This window comes from Aotus nancymaae, unplaced genomic scaffold, assembly GCF_030222135.1.
Source record: "Aotus nancymaae isolate 86718 unplaced genomic scaffold, 86718_ANA_hifiasm-v0.15.2.pri h1tg000008l, whole genome shotgun sequence".
NCBI classification, from domain to species: domain Eukaryota; kingdom Metazoa; phylum Chordata; class Mammalia; order Primates; family Aotidae; genus Aotus; species Aotus nancymaae.
The window spans coordinates 57,431,045-57,454,207 of NW_026988419.1; the positions used below are offsets into that span (position 1 = coordinate 57,431,045).

Genomic DNA, 23,163 nt, shown 5'->3' on the forward strand with positions numbered 1-23,163 from the left:
AGCATCCACCTCCCAGGTACAAGCAATTCTCCTGCCTCAGCCTTCCAAGTAACTGGGATTACAGGCGCCTGCCACCACGTCCAGCTAATTTTTGTATTTTTGGTAAAGATGGGTTTTTACCATGTTGGCCAGTCTGGTCTCAAACTCCTGACCTTAGGTGATCTGCCTGCCTCAGCCTCCCGAAGTGCTGGGATTACAAGTGTAAGCCATCATGCCCATCCTATTTTTTATTTAAAAAAAAATTTTTTTTTTTTTTAGAGATGAGGTCTTACTATGTTAACCAGGTTGGTCTTGAACTCCTGGGCCCAAATGATCTTCCCACCTCATCCACCTCTTAAAATGTTGGGATTACAAGCATGAGTCACTGTGCCTGACCTAGTTTTCTGTAATATTCATTATTTGGCCCATCTTTTTTGTGTCATATAAAATATATCTAAATACTTAAGTACTTAAAGAATCATATATTTAGAATAGCAGAGAACTATGGAATACAAGGTACTTATCTTGTTTTCAGAAATGATGATCTTGGCTTTTTGTAGCTCTGGTGTTGACTCTCAGGCTAGATTTATACTTGTAGAGCATCAGAAGTCTAAGAAATGTGTTGGGTCAGTAGCTATGAATACCCCACATCAGATGATTCAGGTCTAAAAAGAAGAATAGGCTTTATATGGCATGTGCACACATGCCTTTCAGTAGATAACTATCACATACAAGGTAAATTGAAAGAGTTGTAGGCCACCTGTTATTTACTGTCTTTAGTCATTCATTTTCCCTTCCTTTAATATGGCATGCTACATAAGGGACAGAGTATAATTTCTTCCCTTTCTGAAAATGAGCTTTACAGGTGTTTAATAAGGAACTGCTATATAGTTATGTACCCATGTGTTACATGGGTGCAGATCAGTATAGTCAGCTAATTTCTGAATGCCTAGCAGTACGACTAAGAATTGTACAAAAGGCATTATTAGTGGTGGTATTTAGCTCTGGAATAAAAATCGTGTACTTTGAAGTGTGTTCCTTCTCTAAGAGTAGGGCCTGTGGTAGTTTGTTGTTTTATTGATCCATGTGAGGTAGCTACATAAGGTTCTCCAGAATCTCAAGAAGACTTCAATAATTGTCTTGTTGTTAAGGAATATGGAATGTTTTTGTTTGAATATGTTTTCTGTCTGTATACTTTGAAGTAGTTGACTTAAATTATTAAACAAAGCCAAAGATTTCTCGTACCTTTAATTGCATAAACCAAGATTTCGGACCCCAGTTCAAATTCTGTTATCACTAGTAGAAGAAGCCCCAGACCTCTGCCACGAAGGGGTTAAATGCTTTCATCAAATGTGTTTATGAGGGGCCTGAGCTTTGTTGGCTGTACTGCCTTTTTTTTTTTTTTTCACTTTCTAGTTCACTAATCAAATGTATGTTAGATTGATTATTGCAAAAGTATACCATAGAAAATTTGACAAGATAGATGTGTAAATTATCCCTCTGTCAGAACTAATGATGCACTCCAAGCACCTTCTGTTTTCCAGCGCTTGGTGAGTGACTTCATTAAATATGCAATGGCTGTTGGGTGGCTTCTCAGATAATGGTTCAGTTCCTTGTGGAATTGCATTATTACTGGAGGTGTAAAACCAGGCAGACAAGCTAGCTGTTGGGCATCCTGCTGAGGTTCTAATGTGCTCCATCTTGTTGGAGCAGTTGTTTGCAGTCTTTTCAGGACAATTACATCCATAACCACAGGATACATTCAGTGAAACTATATTACAGATAACAGTGGAGACTGGCGTTGACTGCTCTCTTCACCCCTGTCTCTTCAGCTGCTTCAGTGTGAGCAGCTCATAATAATATAGCAATGCCACTTTTACTATTCACAGAATAACTCAAAAAAAATCCTGTGGAGCAAATCTAGAAAAATCTGACTTTTAACTTTTTAAAAAAGTGCTTTAAATCATAGAATATTAGAGTTGAAGAGACTAGAGTCTAATCCATTTGCATGTGAAAAAACAGACTGAATCATAGTCATGGTCAGTCCCTTAAGAGATATTAGAAGGTCCTGGTAGAATATCTTTAGGTGGTAGAAATTGCATGAGTAGGAATTTGTACTTCTTAGCTTCTGGTTTTAGAGCTATCTCAAACAGAATTTTTCATTTTGAATTTAAGGTTTTTTTTCTGCTGAACCTTGTTTCCCCCATCGTAATACCAATAACCTTTTTTTGTTTCTGAAAGCCAAGCAGATAATTTGCTTTCTGAGGTTATCATAGTATTTATTATTTTGATGACAATTTGATGGTTTCTTGGAGAACTGGACACAAAAGATGGTTTCAGTTGAGCTTAAAATGGTATTTAAAGTTTCCAAAAGGCAGATGCTGTGATGTATCACTACAGCCTGATAAATGGGGATGCATTTTAGAATGACAGGCTGAATACTTTAATGAAAGAAGGTTTCCCATTTCAGTTGGTCAATTAAATCACTGTTGATGACTTTGGATCATTAATGAACATTTGTGGAAAATGACCGTTTGAATTCGATTATTACAATAATGGGTTTTTTGGAAAAGTACAACTACAAATAATCCTAACTGTAAATTAAAAGATTTATCCATTTTGCCACAGATAAGTTAGCATATTGCTTTGCTTTGTAATGCCAGAGCAAGTTGATATTTCAGAATTCTTTTACAGATTAAGTACATACTCTTTCTTACAAAAGTTCTACTTAGAAAAGGTTATGTTTTTCATTGAGTACCTTTTGAAATGTAATTTATGCTGCTAATCGTTATGTTACTTCACTATTCTCAGAACAAATTAGCAAAACTTAGAAACAAAAAAAGAGAACTTTGTACAGTATGTAAAAGCAAAAGATTAAGTTTACGATGGATTAGGTTTTTGATTTATTTAATGCCTTAGGAAAAAAAAAATCTAAATCTGGAAAAACAGTAGAAAGAAAGTAACCATTATTTGGGAACATACAAATTTATTTAAAAGTACTGTGAAAAGAAAATGTAAATAAAAGCTTCATAGCCAGGTTTTTTTCTTAAGCCTATTGAAGTTTCAAATTTTCTTATTTTTTTAAGCCTTTATGTTTCTAAAAATATTTTAAGGATATATATCCTGTCATTTTTGCTAAATTTACCCAACAAATTCATCTCAATATGATTTTTTTCTTTAGTTTACTTCATTTTCTCTAAAACTTGGGTGTGTTGGGTAGTTGAGGCAGAGGTGGGTTTTTTTGAAATGCACGTTTTTCTCATTTTGTTATTTGTAAAATGGGCTATAATCTCCGTCCAAGCTTCCTTCAATCTCCATTTCATAGTTTACAGAGAAAGGAGACACTGTGGAGCACAGACTTCCCCTGGGAATACATTGGGCTTAATGAGCTTGATAGTCTGGTGGGCTCAATAAATCAAATAAAGCAAAACATTTCTCATTTTTGAATAAAAGCATTTATCACACAGTGTTTGTTCACTCATGGTCACAAGATTGATTGGTTCCCAGCATCATAGCGTATATTGAAGCATTTTTGATTTTGTTTTTCCAGTGGGCAAGTTACGGAAGCAATGGCTAAAGGAAAGTATCTCTGATGTCGGCTTTGGGATGCTGAAGTCTGTCAAGGAATATGTGGATCCCAATAACATCTTTGGAAACAGAAACCTTTTATAAATCCATTAGTATCATTACAAAAAATATCACTGTTTTTTTAAGTTTTCAACTGTGGTTATACCAGTAATCAGATATGTCATGGACTATATTTTGGATACATTTGTTTGTTGGTTTAAAATAAGTTTGTTTTCATTCTGTAGTTTGTTTTGTTTCTACATCTATGGATTGACAGATGGTATTCCTAAATCTCTCTCATTGTAGGTATGTCATTTTATAGCCAACTGGTTGTCATTTCAGATTTTAGGCAGCAGCACAAGGCTGCCAGTTATTCCAGAGGAAGCTGCTGCCAGCTGTTTTGTATTGATGCTTCCTCTTGGGGAACAAAGGCAGATTTTGGTATCAGTGATTGCTCAGCTAGCCTCTTTTTAAAAGAACATTTCTGGGAAGCAGATGTCTAGGGAATGCTTCCACTGAGAAGTGATACACATGTACATTGTTTAAGAGCATATTCTAGTGTGAGTAGGCCATTAAGGGGAAGGATATTTGTGAAAGAATATAGGCAACCTGTTATTTAGAAAGCCTTCACTTCTGTAAGGTGCTTGGCCTATGTTTTTCTTTGAAATTAGTATACATGCATAAAACCTTAAATCATCAATATACAAATTATTCTGTTAGGGGACATGTTTTTGTTCTCCATATTTCTGTTTCTATTGAAATATGAGTTGTATTTGTATCACTGAGATAACCTATTGTTATATTCTAATTCATTGAAAATATGTTTTGTAAGAAAAGCTGACATCCCTCATTGCAAGTGAAGAACAGGTTTACCATGAAATGAATGCCTTTATTCAACTTTGAGTCCCAGTGTTTCTGATTCACGTTCTTGTTGCTGAGATGCAGAAGCAGCAGCTACAGCATGAGCAGAAGGAAGATTCCTTACACTTAATGTCTCCAGTTGCAAGAATTGTTTGGCTAAAGAAACAGTCATCATTCAACTACTGAATTTGAAAGCCTCAGCAGTTTCAATGACAGAAATTATTTTTGCTTTTAAAAAATTAACCCCAATGGCATGATAAGTTTTCATATAAAAAGTTTCAATTTAGTTTTTAATAATGGTTTAATGCCTATTTTGAATAACTGGTTTAACCTAAATTTTTTTTAAATGTAATGTATTAATGCATATACCATAAGAAAAAGTTTGAAATAACCCGTTTCTTAAATAATGAGAACATTAATCACATTTAGCAAGCATTTGTACATTCAAATCTGGATATTAAAGTGAAATGATTACTTTGAATTACTGTCTGCCAAGGTTCATGATTCACATTTTGAGATGGATTCTTTTCTTAATGCAATACCTAACTTTTGATAATTTTTTAAAACTAATACTTGATCAGATAATGTAAGTCAAAATGCAGACAATCCTTTAAAAGGATGATGCACTGTCTGTATATGTAGCAACAGCTCCAAAGTATTTTTGGGCAGTTTGATACCTTTTATATCAGAAGTAGCCTTAACCAGAAAAATGATAATTTAAAATTGACAAAATGATATTTTTAAGACTTCAAAATGATAATTTTTAACTATTAAAATTGGCCTCAAATTAATAAATCTGTAATTAAATTAGAATTAAATATGTTTAACAACAAAATGAAATATTTATTTTTTAGAAGCTGCCTCTCTTCATTGGTGATTTATTTTTAATTATAAAATTTCCAGCAGATCTTTGCTTTAAGCCCTTGATATTTAACCTAGTTGGACACTTGATGAGAAAGTTGCCTCTAGAATTATAAAAATCTCAGCTTTATAACATGCATCTGTTCATGAAGGTAATTTCTCTAATTGGTGATCAAAATATAAAATTAAAGAATGTACTAATGTCTTACTGGAAGTATACATATAATATGTCTCTGAGTAATTTTGGAAAAATAAAACAGGTTCATAAGCAGATCCATTCCTTTGCATGTGATTGTTAATAACATTCTTTCCCAGGGAGTTCAATTTCAGTAACCTCAGAAATCTGTACTTGATATTAGCAAACTATAAATGTAACACCTGAAATTATTGTGTTCACTGTTCTACATGAACCTTAGGAAATTCATGATTTATATCTTTGTCTTTCTTTTTCCATGTCTATGCAGGACTCCCCAATCTTGATTTTATAATGGTGACTCCATCTTGTAGGTGGAATAATTTCTACCGAAATCATTTTGAAACACAAGAACATTCATCAGTACTGTTTTGCTCTGATTTAGTAAATCAGAAAGCCTCCCCCCATCCCCAGCCCAACTTTGACACACCCACTTCTGGGAGGTGCCTCAGTATAGACTTAGCATCTGTGGAGGACTGATTTCATGAATATGCACAGAAGCACTTAAACCATGTCTCTTATTTCTATAGTATCTTAAAATGACTTCATAAAAGTTAAGTCAGGAGAACACTATGTGATGCTTCTTAACTCATTTTTAATGGTTATTTTAAATTTTAAAAACCTGTTGCCAATTTGGTTTTCAGTACTGCATAACACTGACTTTCTTAAATTAGTCATATTTGCAATAATTTACTTAAATTTGGTAATGTCACATTTGGGTTGGGGTTTCAGTGAGAATGGTAACTTGCCGCTAGTGAGAAATGACATTGAATTCTAAAGACTCAATATGAACAGGCTTTATTGATCCTTAAAAAAAATGTTGCCTTAATGTTTGGTGCAATTTCTAGTAGTACATAAGTCAATTTAGTCTTATGACAAGTAACTTGAGCTTTTTTAGCTTAGTAAGAATTGTGGAAGCCACATGTTTATTGTGCCCATCATTTTACACAAAGAAAAGAGGATTATATTATTTCTTCTTCTAAGGAGGTAGGAGTTTTCTTCCTAAAAGTACTTACATATTATAGTACTATTATTTAAAAGTTATTTATGAAGTTGGACGCCTTCTAGTTTGCATAACTGTATTGATGTATTTTGAAAACAAAATTGCAGTAAAGGATGAGCTTCCATCGGTGTGTATATTATACCAGATACAGATGGTTGCAAGGAAACCTTTTCCCCCTACAGAGTAGTTTGTTAGTAACTGCTAAGTCCTAACTTGCATTTTTGAAAATGCCTTTCTGCATGTTGGCACCCAGACTTTCCTTTGTCATATTCTTTTATATTAACTGTAGCTTATCAGAGAAGCTCTGTAGTCCTACACTGAAGTGTGTTCCCTTAGCTGTTCAAATGGGGCTGGATTTGGTTGAACTACTGTTCCATATAAATGTTAGAACACAGTTACTTACTATAGATTGATTCACTGCAGGTGCTGGTGCTTGAGACAGCCAAAATGGAATGCTGTGGAAAGCATATCTACATTTTTAAAAACACTGAGACAGGAGTTAAAGACAGCTTTAATAATTTTTTTTGTTTACCACTTAATCCTTATCAACTTTGATTTTGGTTAGGGCTTAGCTCATGGTAGAAGAAAAGTGGAAAATAACAAGTGCCCATTTAGATTTGAAGAATCCAGAATGTTTTAGCTTTGACTTTACGAGTTACAGAAGCTTGGCTTTGCTCTAGGCTTCATGTTCCCAAATGAGCCATATGTCAGTATATTCACTTAATTCTTACTAATTTCAGTTTCCTGTAGAGGAAACAACTTACACATTGATGCTTAAATCCAGAAAGTGTAAAAAGTTTTCCTAAACTGTTAAAATATAGTGTCTGATATAAAGGATGTAAGTTACTCAGCTTTCTGCTCCCTAAGCCAATCAGTGTTTGTCTTCAGTGTGAAATTTAACTGTAAAAACTACTTGTAATGTCAAGAGATTATAGTACATATTATTAATAAAATGGACCTGGGTCTAAGATTTTTTTTTTCTTCAAAGGGAGTGTGAAGCTGTTTATTCTTCTGTTTGCATATGGGTTTTTCTTTTAACTTTAGTTTTTCGTGTTCATATTTCCACTGATTTGAAAACACAAAATTAATTCTGATAATTTTGTTGCTTGTAGCATAATCAAGTGCAACCTACTTTTGACTAAATCCCTTTGGATTTATAGCTGAGGATATTGTTAGCTAGGTTTTATCAATCCCTAATCGTTTTTTTAAAAGCAATCCTATATATTCAGGAGGCACTGAGACTCCTGTGAACCTAAAGCATTCCGTTTTGAACTTTGGAAGATCCTCAAAGAGTGAGCACTCTTGTGCTCTTCTAATCACAATTAATTCCTTAACAAATCAGAGTAAGGACCACTGATATATAGAACACTCAAGCCAAAGAATCATCACAGAAATTAGTAACTTTAGTTCTGTGAACATGAAAAGATTTTTGGTTTCCAAAGGAGGTTATTTTTTCACAAGGAAAAACATTGTACAGAGACTCTGAATTCCAACTCTGAGAGAGAAAGAAAAGGAAAAATATCTGTTTTATGATGGATTTCTAAGCAACATACATACATGTTTTTAAGACAATCTATTGTTGGCCGTGTTTTTCCTGGACACCACAAGCACCCTAGGAAACATGTTTTTCCTTTAAAGTAATCTTGTTCACATATCAGAAAAGGACATGAAATGCTCATACTGGCATACAAGTTTCTATAAGTAGTTATTTTTTGAGCTACTTATACTGTATCCCTAAAAACTCATAGTGCCTTGTTGGGATTTTTTTTTTTTCCATGAAATAGCCATTATTTGAAATGAGTGGGAGAGGATAAGTCTTTAGACAGAGGTCGTTCAGCAGTTCAAGGCTATTCCTCTTCAAGAACATGTCAGGAATGAAGTAGTTGTATGTGGAAACACTGGTAATTCTTTCCACAGTGTTGTTTTGGATAATCTGTTCTAGTATATTTAACTAATTGTATGGTAGACCTGTATTCTGACACACATCTAATCAGTCAATGGGATTTGTATGTGCTTTTCATTCCTACATTTTCATTCTACTGACCCAACCTAGTAGCCCTAAGTTGTGGTTTGGTGGATGTGGCATTGAGCCTCACGACACTCACTACATTCTTTTTGGATGTTTGCTCACAAGCTCCCTGAGGAGCAGAACCTGTGGAGGTGGGGGGGGCGGGTGGTTTTTATTCCTACTATTGTGTGTCAGTCCTTTTTCGTGTGATGGTGCCTTCAGAATAACGAATATTTCTGTTCCTGGACAATGATTAAATCTTATGAGAAATATATGTAGATTATATTAATTTTTGTCCTTTTTGCTAAGTCCTTTTTTGAAATACTTTGGCTCTGATACAACTTGACTTGAATAATGTCTTATCCTGAGTCTTCCTCCAAGGCAGTACATATTCCTGCCAGTACTGTAGTAATCCTTTGGGAACTACATGTGGGTAAGCACTTGTATGTAAGCCATTATATTGCTGTAACTAATGCATACAAACAGTTCTTCTCTTTACATTCATAGTCTAAAAGAGGATATGCAGTGGGAAGGAAAATTCCTGAGAGATTCCAGCATAGCTTTGTCAATTCCGACTGAGCCATACTGTTTTCCACAAGGGCTCAACACATAGTCAATATTTCATGCTTTCAGTGTATGTTCAAATTCTCCTCTTACTGGTTTTCTTAGACTGTACTGTTCTATAAGCAAATGCCCATGTGTGATTTTTAAAATGTGCTGGGGAAAAATAAAACAATACCACAACCATGCATTGTTATAGAAATTGTTATTTATTTCATGTTGGTTATATTTAATCTTTGTTTCCAGCATGCTATACTCGGCAAAACAAACAGGATACACTTTGTACGCTTGAGTACTCTTTCTGGTAGTGAAGAGCATGTGCACAAATACTGATTACACCCCTGCCTGTGGCTCCCACACTGAAAGCAAGGTTGTAGCTGTCTGCGCTCTGAAATGACTGAAGGTCAGACCTGTTGAACTCTGTCTTACATGATACATTTCAATAATCACTAGCCACACTAAGATTTTAGTTCTACTATGTAGTTAGGAAAAGCAATTTTTTACCTGGCCTATATAAGTTCAGATTGAATTAACCCTAGAAATCATCCCATCTTATTTCTATTTCATCTCATCTGAACATAATCACTGCCTAACATTTCCCAGGCCACAAACAGATAAGCAGTCGTCCTGAACATTTGTTGTGAACAAATACAGGTTCATTGCCTTTCCAGGAAGGCTCTGGAAGCCTTTTCCAACTCCGTAATCTTCAGGTATTAGGAAGTTTTTTTTTTTTTTTAAGATTGAAATTTGTGTTCCTTTTCTACCCATTATACAAATTCTGCCACTTTTAGTCAAAGAATTGTCCAATTGCTCTGTTGAAGGGCTGCTCTTCGTATTTAAAGTCAGGTCTCATATTCCTCAACACCTTCTCCTGTCAACTTTTGCTTTTGTCATTTCTAGACTTTCACCTTCCTAATCCTCCCCACATGTGCCCATTTGATGTTTTTAAAGTGAGGTGTCTATGCCTGAAAACAAATCTTCCAGAGTAGTACCAGTGCTTCCTCTAGTGTCTAATTAAAAAAGCATTTTTGGTGGGCATTGCTCTGTCAGCTCATACTAACTATATGCCATTTACCAAAGGTTGTCTTTTTCATATAACATTTTGGCCACATCTCCTTGGAGGCTGATTTTTTAAAGGCCCATTACTTATATTTAGCTTTACTAAACTTTGTATCTTAGTAGAGTTAGTTCCATATTTTCAAAATGTTAGGATCTTGACTCTTACCTAGAATATTTTCTGTGCCATCAAGCTTCAGGTCATCAGTAAATTGAGACAAATACCGTCTGGATTCTCATCCAAGTAATGACAGATAACTGGTACATTACAAAAGCCTGCCTGACCCTGACATTTCATCCCTGAAAGAGCTTTCAGGATTCAGACAGCCACACTTTCACTTGGCATATAGTTGTCTACCTTATATTTGTACATTTTGGCCCCAAATATGCTTTTTCAATTAATCCACATTTATGCCAGATAAACAAGTAATCATGTTTACTTAACATTTTCTCCTGCCCCACTGAAATACTGATAAAGTTACTACTACAGTTTCCTGTGCTACCCTATAAGAAAAATAAATTAGGGCCAGGCGTGGTGGTTCATGCCCGTAATCCCAGCATTTTGGGAGGCCAAGGTGGGTGGATCACGAGGTCAGGAGTTTGAGGCCAGCCTGGCAAAGATGGTGAAACCCCATCTCTACTAAAAATACAAAAGTTAGCTGGGCATGGTGGCACACGCCTGTAATTCCAGCTACCAGGGAAGCTGAGGCAGGAGAATTGCTTGAATCCAGTAGGCAGAGGTTGCAGTGAGCCGAGATCGTACCACTGCACTCCAGCCTAGGCAACAGAGCAAGACTCCATCTCAAAAAAAAAAAAAAAAAAAAAGAAATGAGACCTTCCTGCCATCACATTTTCTTTTGCCTGTGTTTGGCCTCAGGGGCATGTCTCTCTTTAAAAAGATCAAATCCATTTTCTGCTGCATTTTCTGATGTAGTCTGTTGATTGGGCCAGGTATTGCCTAATTAGGACAAGCTCTGAAATCCACCCTTGCATAGTTCTGCCACGTCCTTCATACCTCATTGTGCTAACATTAGATCAGTGAAGCTGCTCTGTTTTAAAAATGGCAGAATTTTACCACTGTAAAGTAACTTAGAAGAAGATAGGGTTCTAAATATAAGAACACAGTGGATAAGGTTTTATTCAGGACATTTTGGGTGTGATTCATTTTTCTCTAAAAACTACAAGTCACTTTCCCTATTTAGACATAATTTCTTCTTTTATAAAATGAAAATCCTGAGATACCTTTCAACGTGGTCTCACTAATTCTAATGAATCTGTGGTTTTTTTGCTGAACACTATATAATTAATTTTTAAATTCACCCTTTTTTACCAGACAGGCAAGAAGGTAGTATTGTTATCACAACAACTCTGTGAAGTAAGTGATATCATCCCCTTTTTACTCATGAAAAAAAACCTGAAGTTTAGTTAGGTTAAGAAGCACCCACCATTAGTAGCTGGGAGGTGGCATTGCAGGGCTGTGGAGCCAGGTAGCTAACTCCAGTACCTGTGTGCTGGCTGCTTCACTGCTGTAGGCTACTTGTGCTGGATGATTATGATGTACACAGCATTTCTTTTTAAAGTAGATTATTATTTATTGTCCTCTACAGCAGGGCACAAGTAAAGAAATGGAGTCTCTTCCTACTACAGAGTAGAAGCTGCTATCTTTGTGACCACATGCCATAGAGTACCAGAAAGGTTTTTTTTCTCAGATACTGTCTTGCTGCGTAAATGTTTAACCCACAGTATCCTGCACTGAAAAATTTGTGGGTTTAATATGAAACTCATAAAGGGAAGTGCTGTATCAGATGGAGTTAATAAATTTGCATTTTTATAACTTTGATATTGTACTCTTTGAGCTGCACTTTAAAATATAAGACAACCTATAAGTTATACGTCTTCCATTGAGAGACTGGAAATTCAAAGAACTGTTTGAGGTTAAATAAATGTTTTATTATAATCTAGAGACAATAATCTAGGTTCTTTGGAAAGTCACAGTTTCTTAAAAGTACTAATTTAAAAATTCAGGTTGCTGCTGAAGGGTTTAAGCTACATTAGGGTACTCAAAAAGTATATATCATAACTAGAATGGAAGTATCAGCTTAGAATCTGATGGTTACACTCGTGGTAATTAGTTGGACAACCAAAAACCAAGAGTTACTGGCTTATGACAAAATGTGGTTTGACTTAATACAAAGGGCATATCCCCAAAAGTGAAAACTACAAAAAACCCAAATGTCACTTTAGTCCCAGAGGTAGGTAAACAAGGGATAAGAGGCATTTAGTGAATGGTGGAGAATGAGCTGCAAGCCACACTAATGCCAGGAAGCTACTCTGTGGCAGAGAACGCCCTCAGAAATACAGATCACCCAGGGTCATTAAGAAAAAGGGAGAGAACCTGAGACATAAAAATTATATTTTAAAATCCTGATACTCAGCTGAAAAGTCTTTCTTGAGTGATGTTATCTTTTTAAAGTTAGGTTGTTTGGATGGTCTCACTCTGCTTAACTATAGTCAGACTTCCAACACTGCTAACCCTCTAGAACACCAGGGAGAAAATGAGCCCAGATGAGGATTATGGGGCAGACGGCTCAGAAAGACACTTCTAAAGCTTCCCCTCCAAGCCATTTACCCTTTCTAATCTCACATTTCCTAATAAGTATATTTATTTGGGCATCTATCCCATAGCCCTCTCTAGAGAAATCATTCTAACCTTGGGCCAAACCTATCACTGATTCTGTATGGATTCCATCTGAGGTGCTCCTCTAAGACTGTGAGGCCATACACCCCTCAGGTTAGGAGTGTCCCCTCTATGATTACAGCTGTCTCATTGCCAGATGACCCACCTCCATCCCCACCCAGTGATCCCAGTTCCCAGTTGTCTGCTTCTCATGAATGGGTCAGAGTTAGCCGCTACACCTGACCTTCACAGATGGTATTAGAGCAAACATCTGTTCTGCAGCTGAGGTCACATTCAAAGGGAGACTGTCATGAGGAATAAAAATCCTTTGACAGGCGTGTCATGTCACTGATCTTTCTGCACAGAAAGATCAAGTTCTTGATCCTGAGAAAACAAATATAACTACTTGTGTGTAAGCACATGCTCCTATTTTGTGTGTGCCCATGTGGAGATCAAGGGGCTAAGATGAAATACTTAATATTTGATTCCTTTAAAATAGGCTATGCAGGTATTAGGATAAAATCTTAAAAGATTCCTTATATTTCTATAAGGAACTCCTGGTCAAGAAAAGTACTTGTAGCACTTAATATATATACTCTAGGAGCACAGAACAAAGCTTTTCATTCGAGTTTTAGGTACAGAAGCTTTCACTCAAATGGCAAAATATGGGGTCATTGTAAAGTCATTTGCTTTTTAGAATCAAGAAGCAAAGCAGGGTTCTTTGAGTTTTAAAGATATATATCCTGAAAATAAGGACAACAAGGGCCAGGGGAGTTAGGAATGCCCTGTCTTCCCAGGCCTCAGCACCAGACTTCTGACTCTGTGCAGTTCATAAGACTTCGTTGTTGCCAGCAGCAATCTGAATCTGGGTGGGTGCTTCTCTGAGAGCCAGGGTAAAGAAGGGGGCAAATGTCATGATTCACTTTTATTTCTTAGTGGTGGGAGCAGTCAGGATTTCCTTATAGATTACTAACCAGGAAATCCCAATTGCCCAGCAGCAAGGGGTTAAAAACCATTCTGAAAAGCTTTTTATGTTCTGAAAAGTTAAATTACACATACATCAAAACCACAAACACATAGCACCTGGGTAAATAAACTGTGGCCAAATAAAGACCAGGCTATTTGCAGAAGGGAATCTGGAAAACATTTGTTTTTGGTTGGTTAACATTAGTTACACTTATGCCTTTTTTTTTCCCCTAAAGAAAATAGTGTGGTTTAGAATAAATAGGAAAAAAAACCAGAATTTTAATATGGCTATTGAAAACAAGATTTCAGTTCATTTACTTTCTAAATCTTAAGGGGCTACCAAGATTGACAGGGGCTGAACTGCAGCAACACGTTTTGTACAGAACTTGTTAAACAAAGAACATTTCCCAGACGTGGAATGTGCTATGGGATACAGTGAAGAGGTCACTAAACATTGCTTGTCCTCCAAAGCTTGTCCTCCACTGAGACTAAAGCATTAGTGGTAAATGATAGCAGCTCAGATCATTAAGATTTAAAATACCATAAATTCAAACCGATTGAACTTCACAAGAAGCCAAATTTCCTGATATAATACAATTTGAGCACTCAGGAGGTCATGCTACAGAGGAGTTATGTTGAGCATGTTTCTTATCGGTACCTATGTGGCTAAGTGGTTCCTTTTCCTTGAAGGAAACAAATCATCTTGTTATGGCAGAAGTTCTCTACCATTCAGAAGAAAGCTACTAGTTTGAGCCATAAGAAACTGCTAGTTTTGTACATCAAAAACTGTCAAAATCAATAATTTCATATGATTCAATCTAATACTCTTGATTTTTCTAAGCCAGATCAAATTAGGGTTGACAGTTACTTTTTGTGGAGAGACAGGAGTGAGGAATGGGAAATCAAATAGTAAAGCTCTTCTAAGGTTCAGAAAATAAAATGCCTGATCAGAATGTATGTAGTTCCCAGTGGGAACTCCAAAAAACCACTGGGAGTTGTGGACATGAAATGAACGTTACAACTCAGAATTGGCCTTTTTGGCCAGGCCTGGTGGCCAAGATTTTTTCCTTATCCAAGAGGTTACAACATGGAAATGCTGTATATCCAGCATATCCTAAATTGCAAACACAAATGTAGGAATTAAGAACTGAGTTCTAGCTGGACCCAGTGATTTGTGCCAGTAGTCCCAGCTACTTGGGAAGCTGAAGTGGGAGTATTGCTTAAAGTGCAGGAGTTAGATACCAGCCTGGGCAACAAACATAATAAAACGTCTGTCTCTTAAACAACCAAACCCCTGAATTCTCAGGATACCTTTGTTATTTGTCACAGAGATAAATATTTAAAAAGTTATTATGGAAAATAGTAACAGTGTATTTTGTTTATATAGGTAATAAAGGGAGCAAAAGACAACCAGGGAAAATTGTTCTTTGATAATGGTTCATTGTCTCTACATTATATAATGCACCATAATTTTGTTAAGGCAACAAATTTTTTTACTGACTTTTGAGTGTTAAAAAAATAAACACAACCTAAGGAATTTGGGTTGGGTAAAGCATTATATCCATATTAGAAAACATTGCCAAAATATCCTGAAGTCTATATAAAAAGGATGCATTACAAATTAATGTGAGAGTAAATTGCGAGAATAGAACACACAATCCCTGAAATGATTAAAGACTGCTCTTAACTACTACTGAGATACTGCTTGGCCCCTGAAAGAGGTAATCCTTGTGCAAAGGCCCCTCAAGCTACATCAGAGCACAAAAGATAACAACGGAAAGGAAACAAAGTCATTACAACTTCTGATAGAAACATCTCTCATAAGTTTGGAATTTTTCCTAACTCCTTCTGGGGTAAAAGTTCTTAGAATATTTCACTTCATGGGAAATTTATCGGCAGCAAAAGTTTTAGCTATTTATTTATTTTTATAATGCATAAGTGTACAAAGCTCAACATGTAACAAATATAAAGAGGCCAAAAGTTAAAGCAATGCAAGTTTACATAATAAACCATTTGATAAATGCCATTATCAGCTATTACTATATATTCCATCCTATAATCTCATAAATCAAAGCTTTTAACTGCCTAGACTCATATGTGACTGTATTCTTTCCAACACGCATTCTTTTTTCTTCCAGGGGTTGTTCAATAATAGCAGGTATGTTTCTGCCATGAAGTTCACAGTGTTCTAGAAACTGGATACATTCTTGAATAACACTGTCATGAATGACTATCATGTGTTTCGACATGTTTTCTAACAGGGACAGGAAGCATCTTTTGGCATAATACCAGGTATCTGTTCCCAGCTTTTTATTACAAGGTTCCAAACTTTTGATAACTCGAGAAATACCAAACTCATAGTTTCCTTTGGTGCAATAAAGAGTTCCTATCACCAAATTCACAATGCAGAGATGGTACATTTTCTTATCTGGGTCATGATAAGAGAGCTGCTCTTCCTCCTTTTCAATCTTCCTCATCAACTCCTCTGCTTCTTCATTTTGACTTGTCATAATATAGGAAACACAGAGATTAGCCAGTACAATAGCACTGACACTCAGGATGTTATCATAATGCTTCTTAACTATGGATTCATAGAAACCAATGGCTTCTCTGTATTTGTTTTCCTGCATGAACAGAACATGAGCCACATTCAGCTTCCACACGTTATGGTCATTACAGAATTCCACAGATTTGCGGAAGATCTTCTCCACCATCGCATAATTTTCACAGTTCCAGTAGATTTTTGCCTGAGCCATCAACACGGGAATATACTTCTCCAGGGTTTCATCATATTCATTCACTGCCTTTTCGATGGCTTCATCATCTCTATTGTGTCTTGCTTCCTGTACTTGTATGGTGAGTTTCCAGAGGACCTCAGACAGCATCCCTGCTAGCCCATCAAGCTTAAGGAAAGTCTCTTCAGGAGCTGTCAGGCAAGTAATCACGGCATCCAAGAAGTCATAGAGATAGGGTGTGAGGAACTTGTAAGTCAAATGGGCATTTTCTGCCAGGACATCTGCTGCAAGGTCAAAATACTCATATTTACAGTAGAGCAGTAATAGGTTGCCAAAAGTCTCTGGGGGAAAGGAATTCTGCTGGAGCAAAAACTGTAGCTTTTCAAACCCTTCTGTAGGCCTGGCATCCATGTTCATTAGTGCCTGGTTGTGTAGAGTCACAGGGTCCAACTCTTCCTCTGCCCTGGGTGGCATGTCAGTGAAGGCTTTTTGGGCTGCCTGATAGTTTCTCAATTGGTATTCTATGGCTGCCTTAAGGTTGAAGGCTTCCACCAAAGCAGTCTGGTGGAGGACTAAGGTGTTTCCAACACTGTGAACATCAATGCCCTCAGTGGTCATGCCCACACCTAGCTCAGGGTGCTGGCGCATACCACGCTCAATAATCTCAGTGATATGCTTCAGTGCTGAGGCATACTGCCGGCTGCTGTAATAAGCCAAAGCCAGGTTGTAGGAAAGGTCAGGTTGGTAGCCCGAGGCCTGCAGGGCCGCAAAAAACTTGGAGCACGCAGCTTCATACTGTCCCTCCTTGTAGAGCAAACAACCCAGGTTGACCTGGCCATCAGTCTCATTCTCGACCCCACTATCTTCTCCCCCTTCCCCACTCAGCAGCTGCTCCACCAGGCTCCTGGACCCTGGCAGATCGCCTTCGCTGTATTTGATGGCAGCTTGCAGGCGGAGGACCCGGCTGTGGTAGGCGGGGTTATCCATGAGAAGGCAGGCGACCCGGGTGGCCTCCGGATAAAGGCAGGCCTTGTACAGGGCCTGGGCCTGGTACAGGCGGTACTGCTCCAGTTCCGGGTGCAGCTGGCTCAGCTGCTCATAGCACTCGGCCGCCAACCCGAACTCCTGCAGGCGGTAGTAGCAGTAGCCCAGCAACGACAGGACGGCGCGGCTCCGCGGGCTCCGCTGCGGCTCTCGGCCCAGCAGCTGCACCGCCTCGGCGTAGCGGGCATCGCGGATGAGCCGGTACACGACCGCGGTGAACTCCCCGTCGGGGATCTGAGCGCCTTTCAGGCCAGCCATAACCGCCACGGCTGTTATGTCTGTGGTTACCACGGCAACCGGAAACGGAAGACTGCCGGTTACTTTGCTGCAAGAAATCTGTTAGGAATAAAAAGAGACTATTCTCTTCAGTCTCTCAAGTTTGGTTTGATCTTCAAAGACTCTGGACTGCGGAGTGGCAGGAGTTAGGTGGATAAAAGCTACTTCTCTGGGCCGTTCAGAAACCGAACCTCCCCATCCTGGCATGCACCGTTCCAGTTGCGCCGCGGCCTGGGTCATGGCCGCGCTGCATGCTGGGAGGTGTAGTCTCTGCTGTACAGAGCAGCCCCGCGGCCCGTGGGAACACAGGGTCATCACCCTCCTTCTCTGCCCTTTACAAATGAGATGCGCTCTCTGTGTGTGTTGTGCCACCTCGATGTCTGGCGCGACGGAGGAAGGTTTCCGATCCCACGTTCCTGGCGATTTTGAACCTTGTACGCTATACCAATGCTGGCTTTTGGTTTAGTTTTAGTAAAAGGACCTGGGTGGCAAAAAGCGAGTTATCTCTTTGAATTCCCCTAGAATTAGAGCAGGTTCTTTTTAGGCTACCCTGATGGCACAGTTTCTAAGAACAGAATAGAGCTCGGAACAGGAGTCCTTCATTTGGTGGTTTCCAGAGGTTAATGAGGAAAAGGTGTTGTGAATCTTAATTGGTACTGGGAAAGTTTCGGTTTTAGGTCCAAGTATCTCCTGCTCTTTTTTTCCCATAACAACAAATATTACCATGTATATATTGGCCTTTGCCCTTGGCCATCCCCATTGCGCTAGAGTTCCAACTTTCACTACTAAGTAGAAACGCTGGAGAAATGCATGACCTCAGTCTTTTTCAGGAGGGGAAAATGCAAGACTAAAATGTGCTCCTTTCCCAATGGATTTTTACTCTCTTAACTATTAAATTAGCCAGAGATGTGTGTGTGTGTGTGAGAGAGAGAGAGACAGACATGCTCTGGTTGTACTTGTCAGGCTTCTAGGAATTTTGGATACTGAGCTGATAAATATGGATTTTATTCTGTTAAAATAAAAAATGATTGCCTACACTTTTTCCAGACGCTTAGTTTGAAGATTTCTATGCAGATTTGCTAGACTGTACAAGATATCATTCTGGGTTTTCTTTAATTCTTTGTTATATGTTTGGAATAGATGCTGTAGATTCCATGTTATTATCCTGGGGCTATTTTTGTATAATTTTTTTCAATTTAATAATGCCCATGGTGGGGCTGTGGAAAACTAGGGGCTTAGTTAATCTATGAAATTATATCTAATCAGTAATTTTAAAAATACCCATAGATAAAACTGACCTGGAGACCATAGATTTTAGGGCAGGCAGAATAAATACAATTTTTCAATCAAGAATTAGGAACATAGACAAGATAGCAAAATATGAATTTGGCTTATCCCAGTGAAGTACTTGTAAATAGCATAGTTTTCAAGGTAACAATACTAGTTGTAATTCATTAACATCTATCATATGGTGGCCTGGGACCGGGCATTGTCTTTTGTAGTCTTCCATGATGTCCATTGGCCTCACTACCACCCAAGATAAACAGTCCAAGTTAGAGCATGTCTTCGCTATGTCATTAAATACTTCAATGCAGGTACCTTACTGCCTCTTCAACAGTATTGCTGTCTGTAAATCTTTTCTACGTATAAATTTTGGAGCCAACACTGGCCATATTGCATTGCATTCTATTAGATGACATATATATATATTATTTTGAACCATAATAACCACCTTGTTTTCTGCATATTACTGTGAACATGTGAATCAGAAAGATTAGGTAACTTGCTCGAGATCACACAGCTAGATAAGAAGCAGCTGAACCATGAAATTCCAAAGCTAAGTTCTGTAGGTAGTAGTCAATGATGAATTAATTCTGTCTGTCACATATGGGCCCAATTATAGGAGAATATTAGTGTCTTGCTTTTTTTATGTTGTTATTTTCCTGTTAAAGCAACCAGCCACCCTGGTTTGGGCAGTGGAAATTTGAACTTCTTAGACTAAGTTGTAACTGTGAGCAGGTATTAGGAAGTGATTAGTTGGGGGTGGTCACCTGGTGTACCTAAAAAGGAACTTCAGTAGTCATCTGAATGCTATACTATAAAGCAATTGGCTTCATGTACTCATATATTCTGTCTTGCGGTCACAGTTCTGTCCTTCTAGATGAGAACAGACAAGGAACCTCATACTGCATCAATACCAAGAAAGGGACAAAGTGCACTCATTTTAGAGGGGTTGAGTGTAGCTGTGGACCATGCAAGAACACCAGGGAAAGCAGTTGAGGAAGGCCACTGTAACCCTATTTCAAGGCTTCTTTCTACCCAATCTCAGCTACAGCCTTATCCAGTTTTCAACTCAGAACTGTTTGTAGCTTGAAAGATGCTAGCTAGTGCTGCTCAATAATCAAGGAGTAGGGGGTGTTCTGCTTAATGGCTGCCTGATTGACACTTGTCCCTTGGAAACAATATCCAAAAGGCTTAATATTTAAAAATTCTCAGTACGAGCACTGTGTCTCATGTCTGTAATCCCAGAGCTTTGGGAGGCCGAGATGGGAGTATCACTTGGCCAGGGGTTCAAGACCAGCCCGAGTAACATAGGAAACTCCATCTCTCCAAAAAAAAAAAAAAAAAAAAGACCAGGCATGGAGGTACATATGTGTAGTCCCAGCTCAGGATGCTGAAGCAGGAGAATTACTTGAGCCTAAATATTTGAGGTTGTGGTGAGCCATGATCATACCACTGCACTCTAGCCTGGGTGACAGAGTAAGACTGACTCTAAAAAAAAAAAAATAAAATTCTTATATATTGATCTGTTACCTTGGGTAAGTTGTCAATAAATTAAGGTAAGGAGACAGAACATGGAAATGGGAAATGGTCTTTCCTATCTTTCACCTTTCTCTTTATTTTGCAGAGTTGTATTTGCATCATGAAAGCATTCACCTTCAAATGGCTTCTTGAAAATATATGAAAAGTAAAAGGACTATATTTTCTCCTCCAAATTTCTGGGATTCCTACCAGGATTCAGTTGGGGTTCTCCTCTTTGTGTGGGTACCTGTGAGCATGGCAGCTGGAGTGGGCAAGGGGGAGGCTGTTCTATGTCTCTTCCTCCTTATTTCATGTGATGCTGCTCCAGAGGCCTGGCTTGAAAAAAGCAGGACATTCGGCTTAGACAGATGGAGGGCAGGGTCATTTTCAAAATGAAATGAGTGCACAGATCACACTGTGAAATTGGCATGACCGTCACTGCTGCTGATAGACCGACTTTTATTTGGTCTCTGATAAGCATATGGGGAATAGATTAGTATTTTGGGTGGTGGAGGAGGGAAGGGAGGCCCTTTAATTAATGATAGAAATTCTGGAAAGCAATAAACAGGGTAGAATATCATAAAGTATCTTTTTTGCTTATAACAAAATCTTGAAAAGCTGGAGTGTATATCAAAAAGTAAGTCTGTAATACCACTCCCAGCAGTAAGAAAGCATTTGGTGTTTACAATAAAATGATTTAGTGCCTTATCGAAAGGAATTTAGCTTTCAGGAAATAGTTTAGGACTCACAGTAGATTTTGCTGAATAAGCAGAGGTATGTTCACCATGTAGAAGAATTCCATTTAGGTAAAATGTATAGGAGAAAAAAGCATGATATTTGGTTCTTAACACGTTTGTGTTTCTGCCTGCCAAAATAGGCATGCGTATCCTATTTGGCAGTCTCTTTTAAAACTAATTGGAAGTGATTGTTTCATGGAAATAACTACTTCTTGTTGGTAAACATTGTTTATTTATGAGTATTTCAACCACAACCGTGGTCAAACATCTTCCTTAATAAAGGAAAGTGGTTTCTGCAAAACCACTTTCTACTTGTTATTTCTGTCCTCCCATTCATTCCAGGGCATTTTCTTTAGGCATTTCAGTTATGGGATTTAACTTTTTTCTCTGGTAGTTCCAGCTCTATTAATATTTTAAATAGTAATATTTTTCTTCTTAAATATCCCTTGCTTTTGATAAATGGTTTTTATTTCTGGGTTTATGGTATTGTTATGGTTTGGATATGATTTTTTCCCACCAAATCTCACAATTTGATTACTAGCACTGTGGTGCTGGGAGGTGTTTGGGTCATTGGAGTGGATCCCTCATGAGTAGCTTGGTGCCATTCCAATAGTCGTGATAGTTATTGCTCTCATGAGACTGGATTAGTTTTCATGGAAATGGATTAGTTGCCACAAGAGTGGGTTGTTACAAGGCAAGATGCCCTTGGGTTTTCCCCTTCACGTATGTCCACTTCCTCTTTGACCTTCTACCATGTTACGATATAGCACAAACACCCTTACCAGAAGCTAAGCAGATGCTGGCACCATGATTCTTGTACTTCTCAGCCTGCAGAACCATCAACTAACTAAACCTCCTTTTCTTGTAAATTACCAAGTCTTGGGTTTTTATTCTATTAGAGTAACATAAAATGGGCCAACACAGAAAATTGGTTCCAAGGAGTGGAATTTGCAATGTGGATACCTAAAAATATGGAATCTACTTTGGAACTGTGTAATGGGCAATGGTTGAATGAATCTGGAGGAGGAGCAGGCTAGAAAGAGACTGTATGCAATGAACAGAGCATTAAGGTCAGTTCTGGTGAGGGCTTAGAAAAAGACAAAAAGATGAGGGAAAGTTTGGAACTTTTTCAAGATTGTTTAAGTGATTGTGACAAAAATGCTGATAGAAATACGGACAATAAAGGCCATGCTGATGAGGTCTCAGATGCAAGTGCTGATGAGATCTCAGATGGAAGTGAAGAATATCTTATTGAAAAATCGAAGTAAAGACCATCCTTGTTACACAGTTGCAAAGAAATTGGCTGCAGTATGTCTTCCACTCCCTAGAGATTTATGGAAGGCAGCACTTAAGGGTGATGAACTTTTGTATCTGGTGGAAGAAATTTCTAAGAATAACATCACTCAAGAAGTGATGTTACTTTTAATAGCTTATGCTCAGTTACAGCACAGCAAAGTAGTAATCTAAAGGCAGAATTTATAATTAGAAGGGAAGCAGAGTGTAAAAGTTTGAAAAATTTGCAGCCCAACCATGTGAAATGAAAGAGTGTTTTCAAGAGAACAATTCAAGGGTACAGTCAAGAGACTACTTGCTGAAAAGATTACTATGGATAAAAGGGAGCCAAGTGCTGTGCATCAGGACACTGAGAAAAAGGCCCAGAAGCCTAAGAGGGCAGAATAGTTTTGAGGAACAAGCCTGGGGTGTTTTCTGTGAAACTGCTGCCCAGGGCCACTTCAGGCTGCTGCTCTTGCATCCTGGTGGCTCAAGCAGCCCCAGGTGTTACTTGTGCTGTCACTCCAGAGAGTCCAAGCTGTAAGCTTTGGCAGCGTCCACATTC

At 38.0% G+C, this 23,163-nt stretch overlaps 2 protein-coding genes across 5 annotated transcripts in view; one reads left to right on the top strand and one right to left on the bottom strand.

The window, feature by feature from the left end:
• AGPS (alkylglycerone phosphate synthase) overlaps positions 1–9,221 on the top strand; it is a 219,447-nt gene extending 210,226 nt beyond the window's left edge. For all 4 annotated transcript variants that reach the window (XM_012471935.2, XM_012471934.3, XM_012471937.2 and 1 more), the window contains exon 20: positions 3,530–9,221. In XM_012471935.2, coding sequence (XP_012327358.1) covers positions 3,530–3,651 — 122 coding nt within the window. In that variant the 3' untranslated portion in view covers positions 3,652–9,221. The remainder of the gene's footprint in view (positions 1–3,529) is intronic.
• Positions 9,222–15,629: 6,408 nt separating this feature from the next.
• Positions 15,630–17,963, bottom strand: IFT70B (intraflagellar transport 70B). Its single transcript, XM_064372857.1, has one exon. It carries the CDS (start codon positions 17,767–17,769, stop codon positions 15,772–15,774), a length of 1,998 nt encoding a protein of 665 aa, XP_064228927.1. The 5' UTR covers positions 17,770–17,963; the 3' UTR covers positions 15,630–15,771.
• Between the last annotated feature and the right edge of the window lie 5,200 nt (positions 17,964–23,163).